The 18,061-nt window shown below is 31.8% G+C and overlaps 2 protein-coding genes across 3 annotated transcripts; both read left to right on the forward strand.

Moving 5' to 3' along the window:
- The first annotated feature begins 2,557 nt into the window (after nucleotides 1-2,557).
- LOC127705000 (uncharacterized) lies at nucleotides 2,558-7,453 on the forward strand. Of its 2 annotated transcripts, none has more exons than XM_052209246.1 (2): nucleotides 2,558-2,636; nucleotides 4,263-7,453. In XM_052209246.1, the coding sequence occupies exon 2, from the start codon at nucleotides 4,276-4,278 to the stop codon at nucleotides 5,962-5,964; it is 1,689 nt and encodes a 562-aa protein (XP_052065206.1). In that variant the 5' UTR covers nucleotides 2,558-2,636; nucleotides 4,263-4,275; the 3' UTR covers nucleotides 5,965-7,453. The 2 variants fall into 2 exon arrangements, with proteins under 2 accessions (XP_052065206.1, XP_052065208.1); XM_052209248.1 differs by having other exon boundaries at nucleotides 2,558-2,632.
- A 3,869-nt stretch (nucleotides 7,454-11,322) lies between these two features.
- LOC127705572 (versican core protein-like) lies at nucleotides 11,323-17,647 on the forward strand. Its single transcript, XM_052209900.1, has 3 exons — nucleotides 11,323-11,632; nucleotides 15,885-16,064; nucleotides 17,408-17,647. The coding sequence occupies exons 1-3, from the start codon at nucleotides 11,323-11,325 to the stop codon at nucleotides 17,644-17,646; spliced, it is 729 nt and encodes a 242-aa protein (XP_052065860.1). The 3' UTR covers nucleotide 17,647.
- Nucleotides 17,648-18,061: the final 414 nt, after the last annotated feature.

An 18,061-nucleotide genomic window follows, 5' to 3' on the forward strand; every position in this document is an offset into this window, starting at 1 on the left:
TTTGACAGGGTAAGCGTCTCCTGCACACTCAGTGAAAAAGTCATAATCGGTAAAAGAACACAATTGGTAATTTTACAGATCAGACGACTATCATGGTATATAAAGATTTAAGACAAAAATAGAAAATTAAAAAGAGGCGGAAAAGATATTACAAAAATGAGTTTATACAACGTATCGGTCAAACAATGTGTGAACTTTTTTGGGCAGTTCTTAAGTAAGGAGTACATCCTTGTCTATAATGGAGCCAGTTTTATGTGAACATTCTAGAGAATAGTGTATCACCTGAGATGTGAAAACACCCTTCGATTGGACAGAGGTTATGTTACGTGTGGGAAATGAAAGTAAAAAATTGGAAATACAATATCCGATTATTCTTTTATGAAAACTTATGACAGGTACTGTTTGTTTTTTAGCTAGAGTTTTTTGCTGTAAAAGATGTTTGGTTCATTTTCTGGTTATTATTTAAGTTCCGCTCCGTAGCGTTTATGATTGTTATACTGTCAAAACATATCTACTATGTTCTAAGCAAAAACTGGAGGTGCAATTACTATGCTATTTTCATTATTTAAGGGTATTATTACTCATAGAGTATTGAAAACGAATCAAACGAGTAAAATTTCACAAAAATAAATTTTAAATCGGTGACTTATGAGTATAGTATGTTGTGATTCTGGTACTGGTGAGTGGAGTTACGAATGGATTTGAACCGACAAGTTTGATAAAAAAAAAATTCAGTATTATGTTTTGACCATTAAAATCCACTACCACAAATAGTACTAATTACATCCCGTACCAATGCAACCCAAGTGTTTCTACGCTATGAAAATTGGGCATCTTCTAAGGAAATTATATCATCGATAGACTAGTTTGCGTTGCTGTGCGGCGTGTCTTGGTATTTTATACATCCAACGTTCATGTATTAATTTTAATGTTTCTGTTGTGATTTCTGTTGGATGGTGTGTTGTCTTATCGTTTGTAGTCCAAATAATTATAAAATTGCATTTCAGTACCGTCATTGTCGTAGAGATTGTTTGGACCTGTATTGTTGGGGTAATTGTATAAAGTTCGAGATTGCATGTTCGTTACGTAAGTGCGTCACTGTTTGTGATGTCTTGTGGTGTCTGTCGTTGATGGAAGATGTTCGTTGTTGTTCTGTGGTTTGCATGTTGTGTTAACTATTATATTATTTGTTTGTGTGGTTCTCTGTGATGAGTGTTCTTGCGTGTGTTTGTGCTGTATTTCTGTCACGTAGTGTTGTCATTTTAGCGATATTTTATAACATTGTCATATAAGCGGGAGGTTTGGCTAGCCATCAAACCAGGTTCAACCCACCATTTTTTTCTTAAAATGTCCTGTACCAAGTCAGGAATATGGCAATTGTTATCAAATAGTTCGTTTCTATGTATGTTGGCGTTTGTTTTTGTTGCACTTCAGTGTTCCTGTTGTTCCTTTGTTTTCCTCTTATAGTTGATGTGTTTCCCTCGGTTTTAGTTTGTAACCCGGATTTGTTTTTTCTCAATCGATTTATGACTTTTGAACACCGGTATACTACTGATGCCTTTATTGGCAAACAATAAATTACCGTTCCAATAGACCATTCCAACGGAGAAAATGAACACATGTAATGATCATCTTTAAACTATCTGAAAACCAAAGACTAGCGTCCATATAACTGGCATTTACACTATGGAAGTCTTCTTCTGATACTTCGTCGATTCAAAATAAATATTCAGACAATCGTTTACTCCGTCTACAATTGTACAGCCTTACAGATTCCTGTGTAAACAAGATACACCCACTACTCAACATGAATTCTAAAAATTAACAATAACAAATTCATCATGCTTTGACCGATGCAAGGCTACTTACCTAAATAGTACAATGATCAGAAAAATATAATAAGAAAAACTAATTATCGTCAATTTGTATATTTTCCCTTTTGAACTTACTGTCTCATATTTTTCTTTATCATGGACTGAACATGAAACACGAAAATATAACAATGACGTCATGTTACAGAACGACAATATCACGCGTTCATTTTCATTTGCTTCAATTTATCAATAAAATGCACGGGACTTCATGCATACACCCGAACAACAATCACAACATTTTCTACGCGAGAAAATAGTTGTATTTACTGTTTGATTTTATTTCATATTCTCGAAGAAGAAAAATAGAGTTAAGACAAAATTGCCGATAAAAAGAATAATGTTATTTCATTGTTTGATAAAGACTTCATTAACTCCAATATCAGCTCGCTCATGCGAGCTCCCGCGATAATCTTAATGATAAAGTCAGTATCAAAAACAAAATTGCCATTACACTATATGTCTCAGATATTAAACACACACACACAGATTAATTCAGTAATCAGATTATCGTTCGACACTGTGTGACGTACTCGTAAAAATGTCATATTTTGCATCGCAGTTGAAATCAAACTTTAGATAATAATAAACCATATTTTTAAAGCCGTTTTGAAAAATACCGCCATTACTACTAGATAATTTTAAACACACAATAATCGTCATAACAAATCAATATTTACCTGTTGTTTACCTTCCTGTTAGACGGTTGGAAGAAATGAAAATGCATACTTCTTATATTGCAAATTTAACAGTGTAAACCAGTAGGTATGTTATGTAATAATATTCATTTTTATTACCGCGTAAGATACTTATATTTTAATTATTATAATTATAAGTTTTTTTCTGTTTAAACAGAAAATTCAAAGCTGAAATGCAAGGGCGACAATCGTGACTCAAATTTAACTAGTTATTGATAAATGTGACATTACCCATGCTGTTTAGTGGGAAAAAAATTAATTCTGACGACTTATTAAAAGGTGTTATTTTGTAATGTACATAATAGAAAAGATATCAATCTCTCTAATGAATTGACAGAAATGTGTATAAGAATTTAAACTATTTGAATGTCATCTTGTTTAGTGGGCATACAATTGAATTCTGGCGACTTTTTCCTACTTTTAAAGGGTCTTATTTTGTAATGTACGTAATAGAAAATATATCGATCTCTCTAATGAACTTACTCTGAACCTTGTCAGGAATTTTTCATAAAGGAGAAAAACATAGTGACTCAAGCGAATATTTCTTGTTATAGTCTTTAAAAAAAACCTGTGGATGTCGATAGAAAACAAAACGTGCATTAAAAAAAACCACACACATATCGTTTGGTATTTACTATTTAAAACCTTTTAAAAAACGCTGGGGAGGGGTGGATTGTATATGTTCAGTCATGCTCGAGACTAACACAAACGTTGAAGAGTTGATATAACCAAACAAACTAAACAAATGTATAATTCCAGGCAAAGGAATACGAGCTATTCATTAGGAAGGTACACTCCTTAATCAGAAAGGATTCCTAGATATCATTCATTATCATTGTGAAACAAACTTGCATGTAACATTATTAGACTGCACTCACAAAATATGTTGGAATCAAGTTTTCTTTGTACAGAGCCCGTTGTAAACACAATTTTCAGTGACATTCTAATGTTCAGATTCGTTATTTTACATGTTTTCCCCGGATAATTATTTGTATTTCCATGTTTGTCGTCATATCGATATTGTCACTGCACAAACTGTGCCAATCAATTATTTCTTATTTTAAAACGATTAAAATTATTAGCATTTATCAATTCAATAGAGACCAGGGCTGTATTTGGCAACGTGAAGTAATAAAACAACTTTTCGTAACTTTTTTTGTACTTTTAAAGTGAAGCATGACTATGCATACGATGTAAACAAAATTATTATAAGACCTTACTTAAAGCGTTTAACAACTCATAAAATACATTCAATTTGATAATTTTGACCATATTTCAAAATGTTTATTCAATGGTATTAGATGGTCATCTTTTCTGTTGTTGCAAAGTTATGATCCCCATAATATAGAATTGTGTCTGTTTGTATATGAATAAAAAAAATTATAAACTTTCCATAATCAAATAAAAAATCATAAAACAAATATTAAAATGACTCATCCATATAATTGCTTCAATTGAAAAAGGCAGACAGAAAGCTATGTTGCTATGTATTTTTCAGGACACAATTCATTTAAAGAATGTTCAAAAATGTATGTTTATGTACATTTTTCTTTTTCGTTATCCCTTCATTCCAGCCAACATACTTATTGTATTAATCAGGACGACAACGAAATCTTAAACGAACCTTTGATTTACGTTAAAAGCAAAATTGTAGTTATTATTACTGAACGATGCTTGTTCTTCCTTTTTCTAGTTATCGTTTTTAAATGGCATCAACGACGCCAGTGTGTGGTGTGTGTAATCTCCGTAACATCACAGAACCATCAGTGACCATGTGTATCGAATGTGACGAAGTATTTTGTTTAAAATGTCAAGAATACCACAGTCTGTCGAATGGAACACTAAACCATAGTATTGTACCATTAACTGAATACGAGAAATTACCAAGTGATAATCTCCAAATGGCCCAAAACTGTAACAAACATAACGTAAATTATACAATTTACTGTAAAAAGCATGAAAGTCTCTGCTGCGGTAGATGTATTGTAGAAAGTCACAACGAATGCGGAGATTTCGCAAAATTGGCTGATATAGTCAAAAATATAAAAACATCAAATGCCTTCTGTGAAATTGAAAATTCGTTAGAAGAACTCGGTGACACTATTAAAAAAATCAAGCATAACAGAGAGAACAACCTTTCGTCGTTATCTGAGAGAAAAGAGAATATTTTGCATGAAATCAAGCAAACCCGATTAACAATCAACAAGCATGTAGACGAAATACAAGATGACGCAATAAATGAAATAAATGCAGCTGAAGAAAAAGAAAGAAAGAACATTTGTCAGATGCTGACTCTATTGCAGGAAAAAACAAATGAAATAGCTGAATGCCAGAGAAACATTACGAAAATTCAGAAACTTGACACAGATCTCCAGACATTTATTGCTATGAAGGAGCTAGAAAAAGAAGTTTCAAGCAAAGTACAATTTATGCAATCCATGACCAAAACTGGAGACTTTAAAGAAACAAATATGTCGTATCAATTTAATACCGGCGTACAAAAGTTCATCTCCGAGACCCAAAGTTTAGGGGAATTGATAATTGAGACAAAACCATGTGATATTGTCTTCACAAGGAGGAAAGACAAACAAGCACAAATGGTGCTTCAGCATAGCTCATCAAGGTCAGTTGAAAATATCAATCTGAAGCTAGATACCACTTTAGATAATACGGGATTCTGCAAATGGGGTTGTTGCATGTTACCCGACGGTAGATTCGCATTTACGGAAACCTTAAACAATCTTGTCAGAGTATTTAACACTGACGGATCAAAAGATTTTGAAATTAAAACACAATATAGGGCATTTGATATAGCTTACATCAGTGAAGATAACACTCTTGCTGTAACATCAGGTACGAATGGAATGTGCATTTCAATAATTGACCTACAGAACAAACAAATTAAGAAAGAAATATATGCTGAATCATATTATCACGGCTTAGCAGTAATGGATAACAAATTCATCTGCTCTGCAGATAAAGAAGGAATACAGTGGTTTAATCCAAACGACAACTCAACAAGCGTTATAGTCCAAGAGGAATTTCCCAAAATGTGTTACATTGCCACATTTGATGATAAAATTTACCATACAAATAACAAAACCAACTCCGTGACATGTTATGATTTACAAGGCACAGTGCAATGGACATTTGAGAAGGAAAGTGCTCTTAAGAGACCGTTTGGAATCTCTGTAGACAATGAGGGTAAAGTATACGTGGTAGGGAGGTTATCTACCAATGTAGTAGTCATATCTGCTGATGGACAATATCACAAAGAAATACTTACAGCTAGTGATGGTCTTTCCAATCCCTTGTCTTTGTACTATAATAGAAGTACCAATCAGTTACTAGTTGCAAACAATAACCAGAGAGCAATGCTTTTTTCTTTAATTTGAATAAACTCTTGCATCTGTTCCACCGACGTTATAATAGTTTTGTCGAGCCTGCATGTTTCATATTTTGTATATAGATGCCTTATGTTATGAAGTTTCCGTCTGTCATATGTCCATTGTCCTTGACCTCATTTTCATGGTTCAGTGACAACTTGAAAAAAAAAAATTACGATTTTTTGTAATTCCTCTAATTATGAGTAATAGGATAACTACATTTGGTACGTGCGTACCTTATAAGGTCCTCATGATTGTCAGATAGTTTTTACTATATCTCGGCCTCATTTCATCGGTCAGTGAACAAGATTAGGTTTTCGTGGTCAAGTCCATATCTCAGATACTATAATCAATAGTTCTAATATATTTGGTGTATGAAATGATTGTAAGGTGTATATGTCCAACTGGCAGGTGTTATCTGACCTTGACATCATTTTCATGGTCCAGTGGTTAAAGTTAATTTTTGTGTTTAGGTCTGTTTTTCTAATACTGTATGCAATATGTCAACTACATTTGGTGTATGGAAATATTTTACGATTGCATGTCAGTCTGGCAGGTTTTATATGACCTTGAACTAATTTTTACAATTTATTGACAATGTTATTTTTTTTATAAATTTTAATCATGTTAAGTTTATTTGATACTTGAAGTTAAACTTCATAATTAAGACTATCAACATAAAATCAATGGTCAATAAAGCAGGCTACATATTTCAGCGTATGCACTCTTGTATAGGATAGTAGAATGTTTATATAGAATAATTATGCTATTTCTGTTTATCTTTTTGTGTATAAATACCTGTTCAGTTGTTAGAATTCCTTTTAATAAAACATGAACTAATAGGGCATTAACAGAAAGATTGAAAATAATTAGTTTTTAGCCTAATTTTATTTTAGTCGGTGGGGGGACCCTATACTTCTAAGTGACAGATATAATTAAGGAGAACAGCTGTGCTCTTTTAATTTTAGATTTCGTATTTAACTGTTTAAAATTACAGTTTTTTTAAAACTTTAAGAAACACCATGTGATAGATATGTTATTGAGAATACTTGAGTTATGTAGGCGATATAATAGATGTACACAATCCAAATTTCATCAGTCTGGAATTGAGTTTATCCTTGTTCATACACCATAAGAATGTTTAACTCTCATCATTTTTGAAATATAAAAAGTGAAAAATGACCGTTAAATAAGTTGATATTATCACAGTATCCTAAACAAAGTATCAACGTGGTTATATTTCTTTTTCTATTGTTATTTTTTCTCTTGTGCAAGTGGTAACGATGTTTTGTTGGATCCTTTTCTTTGGTGAAGATTTCCCCGTTGATTCAACAGGCACATTGTGATATAGCGATCTATGATTTTAATAGATCTACAGTTGTTTTGCCTAAATTTGCCAGTTTGAACTAGTTTTACAGAAACATGTTTACTCATGTCAAAATGTCATAAAATCTTTAAAGACAATGCATTACTTTATGAATAAAATTATTTAAATATATATTAGCAACTTAGTAATTCACTAGAAAAGATCAGGACGTTAAGACATATATCCACCACCATCATGATGATCATCATTAAGGTATGCTATTCAATGATTTAATTTTAATTATTTGTATAGGCTACAAATTGATATCTTCATCATCACATGTTCGTCTTGCAACGCTACAGTGCACTGACATTGTAATATGTTACACGTCGTGTTACAAAAGCCAGTTGTAAACTGAACATGCTGAAAATTTTATGAAATTAAAATCTATTGAGTTAAATAATAATATGCAGGTAGGAGTAATACTATGTAATATTTCAAATTGGACCTAGAATGAAACTATTCATAGAATATGTGCTGAGATGATTTACTTATATAAGCTACGACTATAATAGTTATCAAAGGTACCAGGCTTATAATTTAATACGCCAGACGCGCGTTTCGTCTACATAAGACTCAGTGTGACGCTCAGATCAAACTAGTTAGAAAGCCAAACAAGTACAAAGTTGAAGAGCATTGATGACCCTAAATTCAAAAAAGTTGTGCCAAATACGGCTAAGGTTATCTATGCCTGGGATAAGAAAATCCTTAGTATTTTGAATAATTCATACTTTTGCAAACAGTACATTTATAAGAATGACCATATAATTGATATTCATGTCAACACCGAAGTGCTGACTACTGGGCTGGTGATACCGTCGGGGACGAAACGTCCACCAGCAGTGGCATCGACCCAGTGGTGTAAATAGTTATCAAAGGTACCAGGCTTATAATTTAATACGCCAGACGCGCGTTTCGTCTACATAAGACTCATCAGTGACGCTCAGATCAAACTAGTTAGAAAGCCAAACAAGTACAAAGTTGAAGAGCATTGATGACCCAAAATTCCCAAAAGTTGTGCCAAATACGGCTTTAATGGTTGTTGATAGGTGCAATGCTGAACCTAATGTCACCAGTAAAAGGCGTTTTGTGTCATCTCTTTTTAGAGATATTTTAAATTATGTTGATAACAAAACATTGGATTCTATTACGGTAGTATCCCCTAATAGCAATTGATTATACTGGATTTTCTTGATTATAGCCTATACTACGAATGTGATCCTCGTTTTTTGTTCACAGGGTGGTTGTGCTCTTATCTCTTGTCAAGGTAACGAATCGATTTACAGAATAAGTCGGAATACTTCACTCCAGTAAAATATATGTATTTAACTTACAATTTAAAATACATCAGAAGCATGCATACATATATTGTGAAATGTAAAACGCAATGGTTGATAAAGGTCACAAGAGTCACCCTGATGTTGCAATTATTACCTAAACATATCACTAGTAAACCGATATTGAACTGAAACGGCAAATTTAATCTTATCAGCTCTTAAAAAAGCAAACAAATACAATTTTAACGTTGAATATTATGAGGTTTTTAAACAAGCAGAACATATTATGAGTAAACACTTTTTTCATTAATGTTGACGAAATGATGATGATCGAGTTGATGCTGATGATGTTTAAAGTCGGCAGGTAGACTTGCCATCTTACATGAATGGTATTTTATCCATTTTCATAAAAGAAAATTAACAGCAAGCATAAAAAGGGATTGGTGATTGTTGTTTTTTTAACCCAAAAGACAATGATATAGTTGTAAATAGTTCACGTATATTCACGATGACAATAGGTTAACGTTAAATCAAACAAAGGGCATGCAAAGTAAACTACTAATAAAGTAATACGGAATGAAATGTAAAACATTTGTAACATCACTGAAAAATAAGGTCATTTTGAAATGAAGTATAAATCACAAGCTAATGATATATTAACAGCTTTTTCTTAATGAAGCACAATTTTTCTTTCTCACTTTAGTTTGCATATCGTATCTTTACCTTGTGTTTACATTGTTTACATTGAAGACATTGCTATGTTGCCAATAGCGAGTCAACATCGTGTTTATATTGTACAGCAATTCTATACCTTTGTGTTTACATCGTTTACATTGTAGACATTTCTATGTTGATAATAGCGAGTCAACATCGTGTTTATATTACATAACAAGTCTATACCTTTGTGTTTACATCGTAGACATCGCGATGTGGACAATAGCGTTAATATCGTGTTAATATTGTATACCAAGTCTATACCTTTGTGTTTACATCGTTCACATCGTAGACATCGCGATGTTGACAATAGCGAGTCAACATTGTGTCCCTATTGAAATAAAGATTATTTATCTATTTATGTTATTTATTTATACTAAGTCTCGAACTTTGTGGTTACATCGTTCACACCGTAGACATCGCGATGTTAACGATGTCAACGATGTAAACAGCATATACGAGTTCTTATAATGTTAACTATTTTGACACGATATCGTGTTAAAATTGTAACATCGCGATGTAAACGATTTAAACACGATATAGTTACTACATTGTATACATCGCGATGTTATTTATGTCAACGATGAATACAGTATATAGGAGTTCTTACAATGTCAACGAAGTTGACACGATATAGTGAATATCGCGATGTCGACAATATTGTTTTTACATTGTGCGCTGGACGTGAATGAGTTGTTTTGTTGTTTTATGGAATTATTAATTAAAACTCATCTGTCCAAGGGATAGGAAAAGCTTCAAATGGTATACTGAAACTGAATTTTAGTCTTAAAGGGTCATTTTGGTCTTAACATAATCTGAAAAAAAAGTCTTAAAAATGACTTGTCTTTTAAAGAGTTTAAGCTGTTTCTTTTAGAAACTTTCAAATTGTAAATTTTAAATCAGAATCAGCTTAAAAGTATCATGACCTGCTTAACCTTGCGGAGTAACTGAAACACCCCTAGTTTATGACTAGTTTCTTCTTTAGTTTTCTATGTAATGTTTTGTGTACATTATTGCTGACTGTATTTTTATAAATGCGCGTGTTTGTTCCAATCTTTGTTTTCGTTAATATACATTATGTATAAGGGCCGATAATTGTCCCTTCTCACTCAAAAGTAATATTCGTGACCCGTTCTTACGTTATGTTGTTAGAAGGCTAACACAAATCAACAGATGCTGTTTTTTTTTTCTTATTCAATTTTATTACAGATAATATAATAGAATAAAAAAGTCAACATACAGACAAAACTGCCCAAACGAAGAAACCACTTTGCAAAACAGTGTTTTAATAGACAAATTCTTCTTATTTTATGACTATTGTCACGAGTTCAACAAACCTTATTACAAATTAAATTTTTAAACTTTTCATCTTTTATCATCACCCTCATACGAACAGCTTAACAAAACTAATTGTTCGTTATTTAATTATTTTAATTTTTTGCTTATAAGCCTGGACAGCAAAACGCAATTCTAAAAGTAGAAACTAATGAATACTCTTTAAAAAAAGATTATAGTTTCTTTTTTAAAATACAAGTCTAAGATGCCATTATTGAAAACAAAGTATTGAATTATTGAAAGAATAAGGGGAAGCTTTGATGAATAATTCATTAGGAGTTACGTTATAAATATCTGTGCAGCTGCGTATTGAGCACTAGACATATTGAGTGTTAAATATCGAGGCGAGAGATAAAAACGTAAGCGGACTCTTAAATACCAAGTAGACCTAAATTATGTACTAAGTTTTGCGTTTTTCTTAAGACATTCGTAAATTTTGGAAAATTTGCGATATCAAATCAAAAAGACATGATGGAGCGAAGGACATTACTTTTAACATGAAAACTAACGTTCAACTATGAACTGTTATTGACAAACTCTTTACTATTAACATGTGCTGTGTTCAATATTTTTCGATGGAATCTAAAATTGTGTAAATCACGTGTTTTGTAGACTTACAAAAGCATCACCAGTTAGCCAATGAACAAAAATAAACATACCTGACTGTATACTATAATGAAAGTCAAAGGAATTATATCAGTTTTGTTGGTTTTAATTTCTTCCCTGCTATATGCTGATATTGTCTCTTACATTGCCGCACAGCAGTCGTATTTGGAAAATTGGTTTATAAATGCAAATATAATAGTGTTGAGAAATCAAAGTTTGATTAAATGTTCGTTACAGTGCGGTGTTATGGATGAATGCGTGTCTATTTCCTACCACAAAGGATCAAAGGAGTGTAAAGGGGTTACCATTGGCTACATAGTCCATCCTACCTCACTAGGATATATCAGTGTTGGATTGAGTTATTATCTTGTGCTTGATGGTGAGGAATATTTTTTATTTTGTGTTTTTGTATGAAATGCTTACTTAACTTTTGATAATTGTTGTGTAAACGTACCAATAGCACGTTGCTGAAGATAAGATTTTGATATTTTTGTTGTGACGTGGCAGATAACACGACGACATCTTATTGTTCAGGCAAAATATTTGATGGTTTTTCTTTGAAAAGAGCTTATTATAGCAATATAAAAACACGTTAGAGGCAAAAATAAATGGGAATATCTAAATTTAACATGTTTAAACAATGACATTAGATTCTGAAAACTGTTATCACTTTAATATTCATGTAGCATATCAAGATAATTTTAAAATCTAATGTATCTAGTTAGCTCTTCAAGTATGAACGGCCAGTAGAAGTTGTTATGCAATGAAACTCATTTCTTATTAAGTTTTAAATTGCATATTTTTATAAAGTAATATTCAATCAATGAGTATTAACCTCAATTGGATTCTGAAGATAAACAGTAGTCCAGGAAAAAATACCGAACTTCCCCTTTTTGTTACTAAAAAGATGTTCACTTAATACGATTTTGGAATATCTTTCTATCTCATAAGGCGTCCATCGAGTTTAATGTTACAAAGTGGGTAAATAAACAAAGGTATGATCGGAATAATGTGCCAGAAAGACAAAGAACACCACCGAATGGCCCAACATCGAAGCATTCGATTTTTGCATCACTACATTTGAAATAAAGCCGTTTAAATAAAAACATAGCTTTTTTTCATTCTCTAGATCTTATAAAACAGCCTCTGGAAAGCAGAGTTTGTCAAAAGAGGGCAATTAGTTATGTTATGGTATAAAATGGTTGCACATGATTTGAAGACTAAGTGACTTGATTTGGATGCTAGACAAAATGTAGGAGTAATTTAAGGAATAGTACTGGTTCTTTGTCTAAATTACGTTTAGGAAGTTGCTTAGGGCAATCATGTTCTCCTCACACTGCTTATGTTTTATTTCCTTTGTTTAATGTTGTTATTCTGTTTGCCTTTTTTCTTTAGACCATGGTCTAGCATGATTTTTTTCATTGCACACTTCGTATTTTTTTCTCTTTTTATTCAAAAACATAATGGTTTACCCATCAATGAAAACGAATACTCGTTATTCAATATTCTGAAAGACACTATTCTTACACTCGAGGGAAGTACGGATTCTGTAAAAAAAACCCTTTTCATATAAAGAGTCTTATCTTGAAAACCTCAATTAAATGATTTGACGAAAAGAAGTATAACTATGTTTTCCTGGACCTGTGCTTATCAATTAAGGCCTACGTTTCTTGTCCTGATTTTACAAAACATCGAAAAGATGTCAAAACAATAATAGCTTGATCATTCATTATTCAATTTTCTGAATATTTTGTTACAAATTTAACAGTAATAGCAGCACATTAGTTATTTGAATATTTTATTATGTGTATATGACTTATAACACAAACAAGTCTAAATTGAAAACAACTTTCAAACCTGTGATTGCTTTGGATAAAAACCGCAATTTTTATACGTGTGCATGAAAAACAAATTTCTTGGTAAAGGGGTCAAAATACAGCACAAACAACATTTTCCAAAAGACCAAAAAAGTGACAAAGAATATTTTAATAAAACGCATTTGACTAGCAGGTCGAACAACGGATGTTCTTAAACCCTGCTGACTGCCATTCGCGATTGCCAAATAAGATGATCATCAGATGTAACAAAATGGATCTTAAATAATAATTTAATATCAAACAGAAACAATAAACTTGCGGAAAAGACGGTATTCTGCAATCAAAAGGTGCAAAATTTAGTACACCATATCAGGATTTCGACAATTAATGTCTCTTTAGTGATGTCAGTTATTGAAACGGTATTTGGAAGGCCATATAATTTACCTCAATTAAGGATAGACTCTTGAATTTTGAAGAGTCGAAATAGGATGAACGGATCATATAAACCCGAAGGCAAATATAAAACAAGCCCCAACGAAAAAATATAAACAAGTCTAAACTGAAAACAACGTTCAAACCTATGATTGCGTTGGATAAAAATCGCAATTTTTTTACGTGTGCATGCAAAACAAATTTCTTGGTAAAGTGGTCTAAATACAGCACAAACAACATTTTCTAAAAGACCAAAAAAATGACAAAGTATATTTTATCAAAACACATTTGACTAGCAGGTCGAACAACGGATGTTCTTAAACCCTGCTGACTGCCATTGGCGATTGCCAAATAAAAAGATCACCAGATGTAACTAAAATGGATCTTAAATATTAATCTAATATCAAACAGAAAACAATAAACTTGCGGAAAAGATGGAATGACTTATTACACATATATTTCACTTTAAAAAAATTATCTGTGTAAAATTTATATATATATATATATATATATGAGCAAAAGATCAATCAACATTTAACCCTTATATGTTTAAATAGTTAAATCTCAAGCGAAATGACAAACTATGTTAGTGTATGTCTTTAAATGACAAAGCGGTAGACATAAAATAAGACTTAATATAAAAGGAATATCCGACTAACCTTTTCACGCCGAAATTATTACCAATTTGCAGGAATTGGTTTTGAACATACTGTTGCATATGTGTTGATGGGCAGATATGCAAATAAATGCTATTATCATGATAATTTTTGTATGTATCTATATAGTTTTAATGGAAATAAGAGTATGCACTTTCAAGATCCGATACTATTTGCACCTACTTAAATCGGCAGTTAAATCATTTCTTACCTTGAAAATGAGAGATCCATCTGGTTTAGAATATCGCAAAAAAAAAAAAAAAAATGGTATTATCGAATTGAATTTTAAATTGGTATAAACAGAAGATTAAAAAACATATGGGACGAATGTCGGTGATATTGTAGACTATTAAAATAGATATGAATATATTCAAACATACACACATTGTTGAAAAGGAAAAAAAACACATATATATATGTAGGATAAAGACTCGGATATGTCTTCAGGTATAGAACCACTAAATCGGGCTCGATCGGAAAGAACATACAAGAAAGTAGTACATATTTTAAACAAAATAGTTGCTACGCATAGATGGATCTTTGTCAATTGGTGAAATTTGGGTAGTTTTGGTATCAAATGAAAGCTTGGGGATTTGGTATCACTGTAGAACCCTTGTTAAAAGTTTCCTTTGAATAATAAAAAAGTATATAGAATTATAATATGAGGGCCATTTGCCCTGTTGTTCAGATCAGAAGTACCTGTTTTTCTACTATCAAACTTCCGGGAACCAGTACGTTTATATATGCAATTAAAGGTATGTTGAATTTTTCAGCACAAGTCAGGAAACGGTATAGTTTTGACAAGAAATGACATGAAATGACTGCCACTTTATTTGAACTTAAGACAATGTTGTTATCAATGCTAGAAATTGCAGAATTTAACATAGAAAGCAATGGGGCTATGAATTAGTGGTCTTATACCTTCAAGAGTAAATAATGCGCTGATCTGTTGATATGAATATCGAAATTTTCCTAATTTTTATCATCCCTTAATTTAAATTGTTAACAAAAATTGTATAACATTTCATGCATTTTCCCGTCATTGATTAAATGAGATTAGATAAAATAAAATCATTTGTTTCACTAGAGATGCATTTTATTAATTCTCGGAGTTTTTGTGATTTAACATTTTTTTTCCAAATAGAAATTGATCATCTTTATGATGGGAGTAATCGCAATATCTCGTCTCAATAGAGGTATTTTCTATACGTTTTACCTTCATCTATTATATGTTATAAGCATTACAACACAGCGGTTGAAGCAACACGCTTACAACAATTTTAAACTTTCTTGAATAATATATTATTCTTAATAAAATGCTTTTCAAAACATTTGGATTAAACAATAAGCTCAAAATACTTAGCAATATAATTGATAATGAATCAACAATCCATAACTTGTTTTCGAATTGAAAACCGAACATCACATGCATTATTTACAATTCTGTTTGAAAATTCCTACTTTTTCACAGTGCACTTCTTTAGAAAAGGAACAACTCCCAAAGTTTTACTTTTTATCTTATATCGAGATTATATTTTGTACAAGCACAAAACTACAGTATATACACATAAAACTTAAGAAAGATATTGATCTAGGCCTACATACCACATACTTAACGAGGATTTTTATCAAAATTTGTTTGGTATTTTACTTTATTTTATCAATACTGAACGCCATTTTACATACCTGCTTATCTCTTATGACTGACATTTTCTTAATTTCGTAGAAAGATGCCCGCATATTACTGGTTACGTTTTTAATAAAGCATTCAACAGTTGCTATAAAGTCCATTTATATGACAATACCTTGAGGTACGATAATTACAGCCAAATATGTGAATCAGAAGGTGGAGAACTCATGAAAATTTATTCAGATGAAAAACAACAACACATTGTCACATTTCTAGGTTTGTATGTTTTCTTAAATATCGCATATGCAGTTTTGGCAAAGGTTAATATATGTTATAATTGATTCAAATAATCATGTATATTTCATTTGCATTCACCATATTGCATCGCCTATTTCGTCTTTTTAAAATTTGTTTTACCATTTTAGGTTATATGTTTATAATGCAGACACCAACACTATTTTTAATAAGGAAAATATATTGGGTTGTAAACAATAGAAATCAGACAAATATGACAGCGCACTTCAGACAGACATCAGTTGTTCTGTTTATTACACATCATAACGTTAACGGTACCGATGTAACTGTACCAATTGCTTATTTGACTAATGTTTCTTCAGTGATGCCCGGGGCCAAAATATTCTATAATTAAAAACCAAATACAAATGTTGAAGTGCTGATAAGACCAAAAAGGATCTTACGTATATACAACCCTGTTCCCCGACCACCGAGTATGATAATGCTTTCCATTTTCCTCTGCTTTGTCTAAAAAGAGGTGGAAAATTCAAACTTAAGGTAGTCATAAAAAAAACTCCTAGATCGAGGAAAAATTGCCTTGGCAAAAATTACTACACCTAAACGAGAAGGCGCCACTATTCATGGAAAACTGAAGACTGATCAATACGAACCAAATAAAAAAAATAGGGGTGATATCAAGTACTCCGTAAGGGTTAGCAGATCCTGTTAGTAGTGTTTTGTCTGAGTAACGATGCTGCATAAGTCGATAAGGCACAGTCTGATTTTCATAAATTCAGGTATAATAACTTGGTCAAATCACATACATGGTACAAGAGAAAATATATTTGAGTCACTGCTTTCAGGTTATAATTGAGGATTGGTCTACTAACCAGATGTTGCACAAATCTTTTCATTAATTAAAATCAATCAATTGGCAACTTTTATTCTTGTACAATATGAATTAACAATAAGGTTCTAACGCCTACATGGTTACTTCCTGTGGTATGTCTTTACCTTCCGCGGGGTTTATATAGTCTTGAAATTACAAACTTCTCGAAACGCTAAAATAATTTAGAGAAGTGATTACGATTTTGTAGAACGGTGTTTAATCCTGTGTTATAATTAACCACGGTTACGTTCCAATTGTCAAAACACAGGTATCGAATAATTATTATCACCCTAATTATATTTGCAATGAGCATTCCTACTGCAATCAATATGGTGTACACTTTAATGGGACAGCAACCAAATGACTTTAATACCCAAAAACATGTATAGAGCTACATAGGGTTTGCAACAAAAGACAGGTGTTTATAATATGTTTATCCGTAAAGTTATTAATATAATGTTAAATTTATTATCATACGTGTGCAATTCTTTTTCAGACCAGTTTGATATTTCCCATTGGATATACTTCCAGGGAACCCATCTCCTGTCAGAGCCAACATGGCGATATGATGATGGTTCTGTTATATCATATTTCAACTGGTATTCATCACAACCAGATTCAACAACCTCAGATACATCAGAATTTTTGTGCATGAGTAAGTCAGACCAATATCAATGGCATGACTGTTGGAAATCAATGAAAGGCGCATTTATATGTGAAATACAAATAATGTAAACTCGTGTTTTGAAACCTTTCACAATATGAAAACGATATTTCTTCTTTATAAAGGATGTTGCGTTCTTATCACTTGATGTTAACATTTAATTACACCCAGAAAAGAATGATATGATATTTGAACGCCTTTTTATAACAATAACTTCTTTGATGATTTATTTACAAGGTAAGTAACTTTCCAGACGAAAGACGACATACACGTAATATCTACATATACTGCTCATTTAAGTATAGAACAGATATAATATTTTGTGGAAATTATACTTTTTAGATATTTTGTACAGCCGTGATTTTCATAGGAATTACTGACATAATATGATTTGACTGTCGATCGTTTTGTGAGACAAGTGAGGAGTCTCTTTTTAAGTCTTTAACAGTGATCGATTCGAACACATTACTTATTTAACATTTTTTT

Source organism: Mytilus californianus, unplaced genomic scaffold, assembly GCF_021869535.1.
Source record: "Mytilus californianus isolate M0D057914Y unplaced genomic scaffold, xbMytCali1.0.p SCAF_6, whole genome shotgun sequence".
Lineage (NCBI taxonomy): Eukaryota > Metazoa > Mollusca > Bivalvia > Mytilida > Mytilidae > Mytilus > Mytilus californianus.

What these genes read in the sequence shown, in the direction of transcription:
- LOC127705000 (XM_052209246.1), top strand. Translation starts at nt 4,276, where the DNA reads ATGGCATCAACGACGCCAGTGTGTGGTGTGTGTAATCTCCGTAACATC.
- LOC127705572 (XM_052209900.1), top strand. Translation starts at nt 11,323, where the DNA reads ATGAAAGTCAAAGGAATTATATCAGTTTTGTTGGTTTTAATTTCTTCC. An exon ending in TTATTATCTTGTGCTTGATG is followed by an intron (nt 11,633 to 15,884) that starts GTGAGGAATATT and finishes TTAATTTCGTAG; the next exon opens with AAAGATGCCCGCATATTACT. An exon ending in ACACATTGTCACATTTCTAG is followed by an intron (nt 16,065 to 17,407) that starts GTTTGTATGTTT and finishes ATTCTTTTTCAG; the next exon opens with ACCAGTTTGATATTTCCCAT.